This window comes from Rhinolophus hipposideros (genome assembly GCF_964194185.1).
Source record: "Rhinolophus hipposideros genome assembly, chromosome: 23".
Taxonomy (NCBI): domain Eukaryota; kingdom Metazoa; phylum Chordata; class Mammalia; order Chiroptera; family Rhinolophidae; genus Rhinolophus; species Rhinolophus hipposideros.
In genome coordinates, this window is record NC_138069.1 from 26,362,491 (window position 1) to 26,378,028 (window position 15,538).

Here is a 15,538-nt window from a genome sequence, read left to right on the forward strand (position 1 = left end):
AGACACTGTTGTTCTCTTTGAATGTCCACGTGGAATTGGGGTGCTTTCACTTTCTCATTTGGCCCGTCAGTGTGTAGTACAGCGATTGATGACTGCGATCTTTCCTCCTGGCTCCAAGTCCTTGAACTAGCTAGCTCCTTTCTTGCCCATTCAACCCCAGTGCACACCGAGTGAGTTTTGGTCACAGACGTCTGGGCCCTGGTTCTAGTTCCGCTCCCACTCACTCACATGGAAAGAGACAGACTGGGTTCAGATGGCCTCAGTCTGCAGCCTGAATGCTGTATAGCATAGCAGACACCCTGGGGAAATCGCTTCACTCTGGGTCTTCAGTTATCGATCTATAAAATGAGAGCCGTAAGTAAAACAGATGGAGAATTGCACATTGAAATGATTTCAGTGGGCGTGCGCAAACTGGAAAACTCAGGTCCCTTCTAAGAGCAGCCGCTACTCAGCTCCAGCCTGTTGCTGTCATGTGGGAATGCCAGCTCTGTGTGACCAGTTCTTGCAATTCAACAAGAGAAGCTGGAAATAGGGACCTTTATGTAAATATCCCAATGTTTAAATGTCTCAACAATTTATTTTTAACAGGGTAGGACTGGTGTTTCTTCAACTACATAGAGGCTTGATATTTCAAGTTGGTCCATCAGCTGAGTGTTTATTAGAAATCTGGCCCCTCACCTGCCCATCCATCTACTGAATCAGAATCTACATTTTAACAAAGTCCCCAGACAAGATGAGGTTATCTGACTCAGCTTTATTGTGGAAGTCCGAGAGGCCCCCTGGGATGAAGCCCCTTGCCCAGCCAAGCCTCCGGCTCAGGTCTTTTACTTCAAATCAGTCACTAAGTGCCACTTTAGTACACCAGCAGAATGAAAGGTAAGAAATGCAATCCGTATTTTTTTGTATCATATTAACTAGAAGTCATGTATGCTAGCTCTCAAACTATAAACAGCACTACAATGTACAGTGCCTTTCCTCCTCCCCACCCTCACTCTCTGCCATTCCACTCCCTTGTCAATAGGGTGGAGAGTGACTTTTCAGGGGACACTTGGGGGCAAGGAGGATAGGGCTCTCCCTGGGGTTAATGATGGATTGTTCCTGGAGGGTGCCATCTTGTAGAGGACCCCTGGGTTGGTTTCCTTCAGAAAGCAGAGGGAGTTCCAGTTTTCATAGCATGTTGCCTCTTCATTTGAGGTATACCCTAAGAAGTTCCTTCCACTCCTCTGCCTGCTGCCCTCTCATTCTTTTATATCTAACAGCCGAGGGCTTCCTGCTGTCCTCTAACCCCTCACACTGAGCCTCAGAGGTGCTTCGTCCCCAAGCTTCTCCCGAACTGGCTGCTGTCCACTGCTGACATCAACCTTTAAGGATCCACAGGCATCGATTGTGCTGGAACAATGAAGCCACATCTTAACGTACCATTAGAAGAGAAGTTTCAGTGGGAACCAGATACCCTTTCTTCAAAATAGACCTTTACAATAATGACTGTCAAATCATTTGAAAGTGTGGCACTTGCTACCCTCACCCCATCAGAATCTCCTAAAATCTCGGTTACAATGCCACTTCCTGGGCTCCCATCCCAGAGTCTCAGAATGAAAAGCTCAGAGGCTGAATGCCAGCAGTGCAAATTGAATTTCCCTGGGTAAGACTCAAGCCCAAAAAGTTGAGAAGCACTAATTTGATCCAAAGGTTTCCCAGTCCAACAGCTTCAACCTCATCTGGATACTGGTTAAAAGTTCCCCGTGAGACCAGCTGCATGAGAATCTCAAGGAGGTCTCAGGATGCTATTTGTACAAAATCTCCTGGGGAATCTCTATGCACATTGAAGTGTAGGGGCAATGAGTGCAAGCCACCAAGACCTAGGGAGGGAAAATAGCTCTGTTCGACCTCAAACAGCTCAGAAGTGTTACAGCCTGAGCAAACACAGTGACATGCACTGACACAGCGATACTCTTCAGTCACATCGTTCAAGTGGATGATCTTCAGTCTGCATAAAACCAGGATGAAAAGAATCTTCAGTTCCTAGCACCCTGCCTGGTGTGTAGGAGGACACAGTTCATGTCTGAATTGAAGCTTCCGTTTACTTAACGGTTACTTAGTTTATAAGGATCTTTCACATCCAGAAATAATAATAGCTATAAATGCAGCATGCATGCCAGACAACATGCTACTAGTGTTCCATTTTTGCTTCTTACTACAATCATAAAGTAGGAACTGTTATTAACTCCATCTTACAGAGGTGTAAATGCAGAGAGGCTGAGAAACTTGCCCAATAATGAGAGCCTGAAGCACTGCCAGGATTGGGTCATCTGGTCGCAGGGACACTTGTCAACCCCTCTGTCAAAGAATTCAGGAATGTCACGCTTTGAAGCCGTGCAGCCACAACAGTTACCCTTGTCCCCATCAACTGGATTTACTGAACTTTAATGAGGGATTCCTAGAAGTCACTATGGCTCTGGGTAGGAAATTTAATAGGGTTTATTGGAGGTTAACAAGGCACATCCAACTTTCCAGCCAGGTTTTAACTTAGCAGAGCTGAGCAGAGGTTAACAAGCCCAGGAGGTGTAAAGGCACCTGCGTGATTTAATGGGGTTAATGAAACTGTCAGAGGTTGGCTGAGAGGGACAGAGCTGGAGCACGCCCCTGTTAACGAGTCAATCTGGTCGAGGTCAACAGACATTTATTAAATAGCTGAAACCTGCACTGTCCTGCCCTGGGCACCACAAAAGGTAGCGAATAAGAGAAGGCCACCATCAATGTGCCAATCCTGGTCAGTCCTGGCTGGTGGGATTTCGAGTTTTACTTTCTCCTCTGCTTTTTTGATATTGTCTAAATTGTTTATAATGGACCTGAACCATTTTCACCAAATCTGTAAAATAGCAAAGCAATTTTTTTAAGTGCCCTCAAAGCACATACTCTCCACTTGCATAGTTTAAGTTACATATTCCTAAAACCTGTAAAAAACTGTAAGAGAAGGAAAAACAATACTAAAATCTTAAGTTCGGACAGCACTTACTATCTCCGTGAGCCATCGCTCATTATCTCCATGTGTTGTCACACACTATGAAATGATTTAATGGTAACACTTGTCAATGGGGAAGCCGAAGCAAATCCTCATTTTCTGCTTCCCTGATTGATGCTGTTTTTTCACTGAGCGCTTACTCTGTGATAGGTCCAATGTTAAACAGTTCACGTGCCTTATGACCCTAGGAGATGAGTACAGTTACTCTATATATTATAGACAAGGAAAGAGAAGTTTTGAAGGTGAGATGGCTTGTGCAAAGTTACCAGAAAGTGGTGGGGATGAAGGCAAAACACAGGTCTGTCTGACCCCGAAGTCCACTATGCCCTCCGTCTACTAATAGGATGAGCTAGTATCTCATAGGAGTATCGTTCAGAACAGAGAGGAACTAGAAACAACCTATATATCAAATAATAGGGGACTGGCTTTAAAAGGATTATACTTTTATATACTTATAATTATTGTCTATAAATCATGTAATAAACATATAGTTATATATTATATGTCCAAATTGTAAAATAATAATGACAAAGGGCATTCATATCAGTTTAGACATACTAGATATGTTTATATGTATACATATATGAGTATATACGATATGGATATGCAGTTATATATCATATATATATATACTATATACACGCGTATATCTATATACACACACAAACCTGTGTCTGTGACTATGGCCATATCGGTAGACATATCAAAGCATCTATTTATTTACCAACTCCCATGTACAGTCACACTACACGTGTATCTATGGGAATCAGAGTAAAGGTGAAATAGAAAGGAAAAGGCTTTCTGAAACTCAAGGGAGCTTCGTGGAAAAAGAGGCTCCTACGCAGACCTTTGAAGGAAACGGAAGGTTTGGCGGGAGACTGAGGGTTAGGGGAAGTCCAGTCCGGAGCAGAAAGCCTCAGGTGCCAGAGTGAGGAATTTGGACGTGGGAGTCACCACACCTATCATTAAAAAACCAAACAATGAAATGTGCTCAAGAAAATGTTTGAATGTCTGCTGTGTGCTAGGTAGGCGCCTGAGGGAATCTGGAAATGAACTCTGTCCTCCAGGAGCCGGGAATTTCAGGAGTGAAGACCCAGACAGCGGTGAAAAGCAGCCCGGCCACTGCTAAACCCCTAGGACGGGCGAGGAAGCCTGGGAGCCCTGCGCCAGCCCCACTTCTGACGGAGGAGCCGTGCGTGGGTGGGTGGGTGCATGCGTGCGTGCGTGGGTGGGTGCGAGCGTGGGTGGGTGGGTGCGAGCGTGCGTGCGTGCGTGCATAAAAGTCTTGTCATCTTCGAGAAGCCAATGAGGCTTAGCAAACGTAACGAGCTTAGTTAAGCTCCGGCGGCTAAGGAGACTGCATGAGGGCTCCGGGCCACCAGCAAGATCAGACTGTGCTCGGTGACCAGTGGGAGGACACGGGCGCCCAGCCAGACCCCTCTGAGGAGCCTGCTTAGGAGATGGTGGCCTGGCCGAGTGCACGGGCTTCAGGGAGAGCAGGGCAGTCAGCCGGGCACGGGTCAGACCCAGACATGTCAACAAGCAAGTGCCTGAAGCTGGAATTGTATCTAACGACGCTTAGCCACGCCGGGAGAACGAGCACCGAGAGAAGCAGTTACTACTGACGACACCCCAGCCTGACAACGAGCTGTATCTCAACTAGACGAAGTTGAACTCGGCTGAACCAATCTGAACAGTTTTCCAAGGAGGCGCCACCGTCTTCAACGGTAAGGGTGTTTGGTTTCTTGTTGCCATTACTGTTTCAAATGCACTCTATTCATGTTTCGATCTAGGAATATCGGCAAAAGCTGAATATGAAAAGTGGTCAGGATGACATACCTGCAGAGCTAAAAGCCATTTGTTAAACACCTACTAGGTGCTAGACAAACTGCTAGAATATTAATTCTTTTCTATTACTGTTTTCGGTTATATATCTCACACAAACCTGCAAAGAGGCTATTATCCCTAATTTTCAGATGGGAAAACTGAGGCTCAGAGAGGTTAGATGGCTTGCTAAGGGTATTATGGTGAGGCAGAATTTGAACCCCTGTCAGTCTGACTCCTCCGCGTACCATGCGACCTCTACCACAGAGAGAAGTAAAATAATCATAGTGGGGGAAATGACAGGGTAGCAAAAACCCTTAAAAGAACTCAGGATGCCAGCAGTCTGGGGCAGTCAGTGTAGGGGAATCAGCCCTCTGCATTCCATTAACCCCAAGCAATAATGGCAAAAGGATTTTGAGTTACCAAGAGTGGCTTCTATCCAAAGAAACAAGAAAATGTGGCTTCTTTCCAAAGAAGTGGCTTCCATCCAAAGAAACAAGAAAATGTGTGGTGCATTTTAGACTTGACCTAATAGGGAAACACAGACCCCTGCCCCAAGATGCCTTTAGGGAAGAAAGCCTCAGAAAGACCTTGGATTGTAAAACCTCGACGTCCGTCAGGAGTTAGCCTCCTAACCAGGACTCCTGGCTCTGTGAAGTTTCTGGTCTCCCTCTCTGTTCCCCCGAACTGCCAAAGGAAGTTAGCTAAAGTGTGTTCTGGGGCTCTGGAGTCCTCGCTGGTTTCTCTCCACGGAACAGAGGAGAGAGTGCGGCCACCAGGTGGCGCCCTCCCCTTAGTCTGTGGTAGCCCCAGGCCACCTGAGAAGGCTCCAGGGCATTTTCCGCCCTCTTCACAGATGCTGTGTTTGATGAATGCTTTGATTCATACCGCTGTAAAAATCTAAACGTTCAATGCAGAAGGGGACTTAAATCTCCGGTCCTACCTTCTTATTTTACACATGACACCAACGTCCAGTGGGGGTAAGGAAATGCCCGAGGTCACACAACAGGCTGAACCCCCTTCTCTTGACCTCTGGATCTAGTGCTTTTTTCACCATGCAAACTGTTCTCACACTCCCACGAACACCTCCCACACCCCATCACTGGACTGCCAGAATACTACCCTGAGCCAAGAGCTAGGTCTCCGGCCGGAGGAAGGTCATGCTCCTTTCCCCTTCCCTGCCATTCCCTGTTGCTTCCAAATCAGACTCTGCAGCCTAGCCCCAACTACAAGAGCAACAGTAATAGCTCCTTTACCACTGTCTGTTCTAGGCCAGGCTAAGTGGATCTTCACATCTAGGTGAGCTCTTCTGCCTCCCCTTTTACAGAAGAGAGCTGGGGCTCAGAGAGTTTAATAAACCTGCCCAGTGCCACACAGCTCATCTAACCAGTTCATCTGGCTGCCAGTGGAAACCTCCCTCTTGACCTTGGCCCCTTCTCTTGTGCTACATTCTCTGTGTTTCAAAACACTTTTTCAAAGAGTTTTTCTCATTTTGACCTGACAAGAATTCTGTGGGTTGAGGAAAGGTAATCTCTAGCTCATCTTAGAGATTAGAAAACTCTAGAGATTAGAGTAGAAAACTTTAGAGATTAGAAAACTCTAAGGTGAGCTAACAATACCTTTCCTCAAGGGGCCCAAGAGGATGATTGGCCCAAGGTCACCTGACTCATGTGATCTGGAACTCAGGGCTCCACACACTGGGTGGCACCTCAAAAGCACTCTCCACATCTCACTGCCCAACTACAGCCCCAAGATGTCTCTGGAAGTCATGGAACTCTGCAGCTAAAATGGCAGGTTTGGGAGACAGATGGGTGTGGGTCTGCATGCCAGACGTGCCGCTTAGTAGTTATGTGACCATGGATAAATTACCCTCTGTAGTTGTTAGGGGGGGTAAATAAGCCCATATACATGAGCACTGCTGCCTGGTACACAGTAAGTGTTCAGTAAATGGTGGCTATTTACTTATATGATTAACTAAAGCTATATCACTACATGAGACTTAAGAGCTGCTTTGCTCAATATGGCAGCCATTAACCACATGAGGCTGCTGAATGCTTGAAATGTGGCCCAAACTGAGATGGTGCTTTAAGTATAAACCACACCCTCAATTTTGAAGGCTTACAATAAAGTAAACTATCATTAATAATTTTATATTGATTACATGTTGCAATTATATTTATACGTAATGAAATATAAATAATATCATAAAGTATATTATTAAACCTTATTTCACCTGTTTCCCTTTACTTTTTTAATGTGGCTACTAAAAAACTTGTAATTCCATACATACTGACGCTTATGGCTTGCATTATATTTCTCCTGTATTGTGCTGCCTTAGATAGTTTCAGAAATTCAACTACTACACCCTGTCTGCCCCTCAGTTTACCTTAATGATGTGGAATGTAAGGGCTTTGGACCAGGAAACCACTCACTGGCTGTGTGCCCTTGGGCAAGTCACTGCAACCTCATGTGCCTGTCAGAAATACGTCCTACCTTTCCAAAACAAACAAACAAACCAAAAAAAAAAAAAGAAGTCCTTAATACTTCACCAAGTTATTGTGAGGATTAAATAAAGTAATAAAAGTAGCTCTGTGGTGAGCAACATGCTAAATACTTTGCACACCTTATTATCTCATGCAATCCTCTCCAACCCCAGGAAGCTGAGGCAATGATCTCTCCCATTTTGTAGATGAGAAAATTGAGGCTCAGTAACTTCTTTACCCTGCACTAGAAGTTGAAGGTGTTAAGAAAACAAAGGGAAAAAAAGAATACAACACCCCGTGTGACCTCCGGCAAGGCCCTTGCCTCTTTGGGCCTCAGTTTACCCTTCTGTAAAATGAAGGGAATGTTTGGATGGTGAGTAAGGATCAGTGTTATGGGGTGCTTTGAACGTTTCAGTGAACGTAAGACTTCTGGAACTCCTTGAAAGTCCGATGCCTTCCGTTGTCCATTCTGTGGGGATAAATGTGTATTTCTGTTTGTTTTAATAACATTTGTAGGAGCTTTATATAGTGTCTATGTCTGCTTACATTAGACGCTGTGTATTATAGTTAAGAGTCTTTCACTATTTCCCATATAAACCTTGTTTTTTATGGGTTTGGGAGAGCTCAGCTGTAAAAACTCTCTCTGCTGAAAAAAAATTTTTTTTCAAACAAATTAGGTTTAAATCAGGAGGCTGGTTTCAGACACTTTAGAGCCTGCATATTTTTTCTTCCCAGTCACTTTTCATTTAAAAATGAGATTGGCTGATTTCTTAGTTTCGTTTCTTTTATGAGGATTTAGCAAGACCATAAGCTTAACTGCTGGTTGCACGAAGAGAAAGGATCCACAGTTTTTTTTCCAAGAGAGCCCTGGACCTCACGTCTGCAGACTGCCTTCTAATCCCTTGACTGGCTGTGTGACCCCAAACTGGTTACTTCACCTCTCTGGGTGTTCCTTTCTCCTTTTGTCATGAGGAGCATAATCCCTGCCCTGCTGCCTTTTAGTTTGGGGGGCGGGAGGGATGTGCTTAGAAAAGTGAAAGTACCAAGGAAAGGTGAATGCACTGTACAAACATCAGAGACTAATACAAAGAATAATGTGCTGAGCTTTTCACCAGCAGAAAGTCAATTCCTAGAATCAGTGTTACAGTCAGGAAAGAACTTAGAGGTGGAGGAGCCCACCCTCTCCTCGTTTTATAGATGGGGTCCACTCTGAGTGAGGACAGAGGAAGAGGCTTCCAGGTACAGGCTGGAGTTAGAATCCCAGGTCCCTTCGCAAACCCCCTTCTTTCTTTTCTACCTTATTTTGGGGACCAAGGAAGATCAGACTAAGAGGATGTATTTGTGCGTGCGCGTGCGCGTACACACACACACACACACACACACACACACACAATCCTGGAGGTGCTCTGAGATATGGTGGAAAAGCCAGGTCTCTGGAGACAGCCAGACCTGCCTTTACTAGCTATGTGACCTTGAACAAAGCCCTTCAGCTCTCTGAGCCTCAGCCGCCTCAGTATTAACCTCGTACAACCCTCAGGAGGCTTAAATGAAATAACCCTCATTAGGCTTAAATGAAATAATACATGCCAAGGGCTTAAATAATTTCCTTAACAAATTATAGCTGTTGTTAATATGTCATGCATTAATAGGTTTTAGATGTTAAGAAAAAGACTGGATTTACTGTGTGGAAGGAATAATCAACTCTTCAAGACAACTATTTACTATTGTATGTTCTGTGGTGATTCTATGGATTCTTTCTTGCCCATTATACTTATACCCACAGTACCTAGCACAAATGGGTGCTCAATTAATGAATGTTGACTAAACCGTGTACCACTGAGAGAACGCTGGCCACAGGAGAGCGTGGAAGGAAATTGCTGCGTAATTTTTTTCAATCTCAAAAGTAATGCTTATTCATTGTAAAAAATGTAGAAAAATATAGCTAAGTAGGAGGAATCCTCATTCCCACAGCTCAGAAGTAGAGGTAAATGTGCAGATGTATATTCTTCAACTTTTTTTCCGTGAATTATATTCATTCATTCATTTTTACATAAAGCAGCTCAGGATGGACAGTCTTCGGTAACCTGGGAGGGTTCCTCCCCCCACACTTAATATATCATGAACAATCTCCATGTCAAATATCACATTTTTTCCCAGTGGCTTAGTAGTCACCCCCTGTCCTGATGGATTTATTTAACCAGTTATAATTCTGTAATTGTAACACATCTGGGTCCTTTCTTATTTTTCACTCCTTAGTACACTAGTCCTGCACTTAAAGGTTTGTAACGTCAGTGAGTATTTCCTTTCGAGAAATTCCTGGAATTTACTTTTACGTTGGGAGACCATTCCATTCCCCACCCCCAGATTTAAAAAAAGGAAAAAAAGGTGATGCCCTTACTTTTAAAATAATAACGACACCGCCCTGCTACAACCGGGTTGAGGTAGGTTTCTGACAAACGGCGTTGAACCCTGGGAGAGAATAAGAAAGCAAATACCAGGCTCTAAAGCCATTTCACAGGAGGGGAGGATTGAAGGAGGTTGCGAGGCTTGCGACCAGCGGCGGTGAGAAGAGACGGGCGGAGTCTGCAGACCCCCACGCAGGCTGGTTTGTGAGACCTGGAGCCACTCCGTTCCTCTCTGGGGCTCGGCTCTTCCAGCCGGAGAGTGGGGGCTGGAAATGGAGTCTGGACGTCCTACGGCCCTGGAGCAAGGCTTGGAGAAAGTGTGAGGACGTCCCGGTGACCCCCTCATCGGGCCCTGGTCCCCTGTCTCAGCCCCCAGGTCTTAGCTGTGAGACTGGGACCGTAGGTGACTGCGGCTGAATTTGAAGCTCCAGCCCTCGCGGGGGCTCGGGCCGGGCCCGGTGGCGTTTTCTGAGCGGGACTGGCTCTGCCCGACGTGGGTCTGGCTGCGCGGGCAGTACCCCTCGGTGCCCTGCGTCCCTGCACGGATCCGGGCGCGCATTCTTCCCGTGCTTAGGATGCTTCGGGAGCTAAAAATAGTCGCCGGAGCCGCGCTCCGCGTTTCGCCAGAGGATGGTCTGTACACTGAGCTGCAGTCCTGGGTTCAAATCCAGAGAAGGCCCCCTCCGTCCTGGGGCCCCTCGGTCAGCTTGCTACCTGAGTCTGTCCCCGTGCACGCCAGGATTTCTGAGGGCTTTCCCAGCTCTTGGAAGGAAAAAGAAAAGAGCCTAGATTTTTCTTTTCTTCTCCTGCCGGAGGGGCCTTGGGGCCTGGGGCCGGGACCGGAGGCCGGGGGAGGGGTGTGCCGGGACGGCTCATTACGGCGAGGTGTCGCCCTAGTTAAATCACCGGCCTGTTTGATCTGGCGGCGGGTGGCGAGAGGGAAAAAAGAAAAAAGTAGGGGGGTGAGAGTGGAGAGAAGCTCACACCTCCCCCCACCGTTTCCTCGCATCCATAAAACACCTTTTATTAACTCTTTCGTGTCTGGAAAGGCCCGCGTGGCCGCTCGGCCCCTGCCACGGTGTTTACAGCCAAGACTAATGGGGCCCCATATTCACCCGACGCCGGGACGAGGCGCCTGGACACGCCTGGCCCTGGAGCTGCCCGAGGTCTCCTTCCTCGGCCCGCGGCCCGGGTGCGGAGCAAGTGAGCGCCAAGGGACCGTGCGCGTGTCCTCGCGCCTCCCTCGCGGGCGGCGCCGAGACTCACCCGTGCAAGCGCTGCGGACCTTTCCACCCTCGGCGTCCGCGGGAGCTGTTCAGAAGCCTCCACGCGCTTAGCTGGTGCCTAGCACACCGTTACACACAAACAAAACTAGTTGTCTGCCCGCTATTACTCAGGGGCTGTAAACGTCCCCAGTTTAGCCCAGCTCGCGCCCGCGTCTTGGCAAATGCACCCACTCCTGTTGACCCCCGTGCCCAGCCACGAGTGCACATGTGGGGGCACAAAGATGGCTCTCCTGAGCGAGTGCCCGAATTAGCATGCACGTACCCCCTTCCCTGTGCACAAACCCTGAGTTCTCACAATTATTTATTCAGTGCATTGTGGCTGGAGAAAAAAACTAAATGTCTCGATTTAATCATAAGAACTCACAAGCTTATTTGACTCACGTATAAAGTAGCTACCAGGACTCGTGGAGCCCTTACTGCTGCGCTGGGAACTGTGCTAAGCAGACCCTCCTTGACTCCCGGCGCAGGCTCCCCGCTCGGTGAGCTCCTGAGCCACCATACACACAACTATAGGTTCAGAATTCCTTCATTACATGAAGGTAGTATTATTGCTGAGCACATCCCCCTCTTCCCAGCAACGCTGCCCTCCGGATGATAACCCCAAACCGCCGCCTGCAGACAACTACCTATGTGTGTACCAACCTGGTGTTAGACCAGCTGGAATGCTGACCTACCTAAATCCTAGCCTGTCTCTCGATCTAATTCCTTCCCAGTTTTCCTTTCTGTGGGCTCACTAAGGTTATCCTGTCCCACAGTGATATTGTAAGGAGAACTTTGTTCTTTGTTCCAGGAATAAGTCCTTTATCTGTCCCCTCCCCTCGACTTAATTTGCAGTTTGAGCATTTATGGAAAGGAAGTAGGAACCAGAGACTCTCCACCCAGCAGAAACGATGAAGCCGGGAATACCCTCCAAGACATCACACAGGTTTCCTCCGCTTTCGGAAAATGTTTTATTAGTCAAGAGCATAGATACTGCTTTGGCAAAGGGAGGGGGTGGTGAGTGGTCATATAGATTTGAGGTAGAAAAAGGATAGGGATGGGGGAATAAACAAACACCTGAACGCAGCAGGCACCATAGGTAGTTTAAATACATAAAAACTTTTCAACGTAGGGAAAAGTTTTTACTAAGGAAGGAAGGAAAGAAGGAAGGAAGGAAGAAAGGAAAGGGGGAAAAAGAAAGGAAGGAAGAGAGGAAGGAAGGGGGGAAGCATTTCCCTTGGAACTAAGTAGGAAGTGCAGCAACAAAAAATAAAATAAAAACACCACTGTTTGAGGGAGATAAACAACAAAAGGCAGCCCTCCATCTTCCTGGTCTGGTTCTCTGTCCTTGGCAGAAAACTACCGATTCCTCTTATTGCATTTTAATTAGGGAAGGGAGCACCGGAGGGTTTTGACTGCAAGCAGAAGGGGGAGGTGAGAAAGAGAGCCAGGTAGCATAGTGAGGAAGGCGCTGGGGGTTCCAAATTCGCCCCAGAAGGGTTGGAAGGGTGCGTCTTAGCCCGCTTGTGTCTCACAGTCCTTCCTTCCCACATAGTTGCTGCCAAGAGCCGCTTTCTCTGTTTGGGGGGGTGGATATATATATATATATATTTCTCTTTCTCTTAATGTATTAAAAACAATTTCAAATGACATTGCACGTGTGATCCAAGTGTGTTGCAGCCAGCTTCCTGCCAGCATGCAGCAGAGGCTTGGCAGGTTGCGACCCATAAGCCCCTGGCACCCAGAGCCTGGCACTCGCTGCCGCCTTCCTCTCCTCCCGGGGCTCAGGGGTCCAGCCGTGGTGGCGGGGTCCTCGGCGCGGGCCTCAGCTCACTGATTTAGCTCCAGCGCCCAGACTTGCTGCGGCCAGCCTGTACGCCCTTTAATCCTCTTCTCGCCTGGGCCCAGGGCAGGAGGAAAGCCTTCGTGCTGTTGCTGCCGGAGGACACACAGAAGAAAAGACGCGAGAGAGACAGGTTTAAAATTTTCTGCTCCCGTCGCCCAATGTAGAGTGGGGTGGGGAGGAAAAGGTGTTGGGAGCAGTAACTGAGAGCTTTTAAATAAGTGACGGATTTCTGTTTGTGAAATAAGCAAACAGGCTCATAAATTTGCCTTTATGCGCAGAGTTCCTGGGGGCAGGATGGGCTGGGCAGCTGCTGGAGGTGTGGTAATGAAAATTTTCTGCGTCTAGTAAAATTGATGCACCTCGGTTTGCCTTAATGGTGCCCAAGAGAGACTGCAGGAGTTGGAATGGAAGGGGTGGGAATCAACAGTTTTCCGCTCTGGGACACACATCCCATTGGCTTTCCAACCAGGTTTAGCGCATGGGCTTCGATACTGGGTTGGGTCCCCCCCAGCCGGTGCTGGGAAGCCTTGGACAGCTGGCCGAAAGAGGGGCAGTCAGCCTGCTTTAGCATCTCCTTCCCTGCTCTCTTAGCAGAGACCAAGCGGTGCTACTTTGAAGGAGGCAGGGACCTGCAGGAGGTGGGGATACACCCCGTACCCAATAACTACTTCCACCCAGGTATCACTCGGGCCTGCATCTCCTCTAGCCCGGGGCTGCAGTTTAGAGACTCAGTACCTAGCTGTCTTTCCCAGTCTGCCCAGGTGAGCTCTTCCTAGGTGACCACAGCCCGTGCGGGTCAGGTCAAACCCGGTGGGGCTCCCTAGTCAGCTTCCACAGGCAGCGGGCCTGAGTTCTGTAGCGTAGAAATCTGTTCTCTGAGGTTCCACAGCCCTGGGCCAGGGGAACCGAGCTTCAGAAAGTGTCGCCCTTGCTGGAGAGGATCGAGTAAGGTGGAGTAGAGACTGTGATCTCCAATGCCAAAAGAAGTGGGAGGAGAGAGTTCTTGCTTGGTGACACACAAACCCATCAAGTGCCCCCCTTGGAAACAGCGGTGGGAAGTTGCGCGGTGGGAAGTTGCGCGGTGGAAGGCGCTCTGGGCTAGGAGTGGAAGACCTGACTTGTTTTACCCCAGCTACACCTCTTGATTGCGCGGTGGAAGGCGCTCTGGGCTAGGAGTGGAAGACCTGACTTGTTTTACCCCAGCTACACCTCTTGACTCCTTGGGTGGGTGGCTTTCAGGACCCGTCCCACTCTGGGCCTCAGTTTCCCCATCTGTTTGATGATGGAAGTAAACTAGCCTCTCCAGCAAAGGCCCTTTGAAAGCAGTAACTGAACCCATATGCATAAATTCACACTCAGGCCAATTCGAGTAACGAACTCCTACAGCGTTGTTAACCCGGCTTCCAGGAGAGCCCAGGTTCAGGATCCCTCGGCATTGGCAGCGAAACATATGATGTGTGCATTTTCCCGGGGTCTCAAGCTTCCCATAGATTCTTACGAGGGACCCTATGATCCCCTCCCAAACGGTTAAGATCCTGGCTTCGTTCACAGCCTTACAAACACCATTCCACGTTACAAGTGAAGTTCAAATAGGACTCCCTCTCCCTCAGGCCAACAAGCCCCCAGTTCGACCATGTCAGGACTTCCCAGCGTCTCAGACTCTCGCGCCGGCCGTGGACTCCGTCCCCTAGGCGCCGCCTGCGGGGGCTCCCCGCCCGCCCCGCACTTACCAGCTCCCTTTTCCTCTTGCTCTCGCGGCCGCCATCCGCCTTCTTGAGCTCGGCCTTGAAGGCCTCGGGGTCGCCAGCCTGCGCGTCCTTGGCCAGCACGTCCATCAGGTAGGCGATGTAGCTGGTGGCCAGGCGCAGGGTCTTGATCTTGGAGAGCTTGGTGTCGGCGGGCACGTTGGGGATGCACTCACGCAGCTCGGCGAACGCGCTGTTAATGCTCTCCGTGCGCTTCCGCTCCTTCTTGGGTCCCGAGCCTTTCCGCCGGCCCAGGCGACCTCCGAGGGCCTCCAGGCGCCCCGGGCTCTGGCCGGGCCTGGCCTCCGGACAGTACGCGGCAGCGGCGGCGGCGGCGGGCGGTGGCCCCCCGGCGGGGAAGTCCCGGGCGGCGTCGGCAGGGCTCAGCAGCCAGCTCTGGAAGTAGGGCCGCTCCTGGTGACAGCGCGACGCTGGGCCGAAGAGGAAGGGCTCGTGGAGCATGGGGTGCGCGGGGTGCGGGTGGTGGTGGTGGTGGTGGTGGTGGTGGTGGTGCGCGTAGCTGCCCACGAGGTTCATTGTGCAGCGGCCCCTGGCCTGCGCCGCCAGCCCCGTTAGTGCTGCCCCATGCACCTCGGAGACGGGCAGGGCCCCCCGTGGGCCCGGGCGGCGCTCCGGCGGGTGCGGCTTCGAGCGCGTCCGCGGCAAAGTTGAGAAAGAGATGCACCGCGGCCGCCTTCTGTCGCGGGCGAGGACACCGGAGTGGAGAGACCTGTTTAACCCTTCTGCAGCCTCTCCTTCAGGGTCTGGCTTATATAAGTCCACGGCTTTGATGTCAACCTCTCCCTGGAGCCAATGGCAGGGGGGTGGGGAGGAGGAAGGGGGGTGGCCGTCCCTGGTTTAAAGCGCAGCTTGCGCCACTCGCCTCTAGGCTGCCTGCGGGGACAGGGAGGCTGCCCCGCCTCCGCCCTCCCCCCCAGTCGCAGCTCG

General features: G+C 49.4%; 1 protein-coding gene across 2 annotated transcripts; it reads right to left on the reverse strand.

Annotated features, from left to right (window-relative positions):
- Positions 1-11,952: 11,952 nt before the first annotated feature.
- On the reverse strand, positions 11,953-15,248 carry HAND1 (heart and neural crest derivatives expressed 1; the record flags this gene model as incomplete). 2 transcript variants are annotated; one of them, XM_081035257.1, is made up of 2 exons in its annotated part: positions 11,953-12,934; positions 14,576-15,248. In XM_081035257.1, the coding sequence occupies 2 exons, from the start codon at positions 15,125-15,127 to the stop codon at positions 12,830-12,832; spliced, it is 657 nt and encodes a 218-aa protein (XP_080891383.1). The 2 variants fall into 2 exon arrangements, with proteins under 2 accessions (XP_080891383.1, XP_080891384.1); XM_081035258.1 differs by having other exon boundaries at positions 12,830-12,934; positions 14,579-15,127.
- Positions 15,249-15,538: the final 290 nt, after the last annotated feature.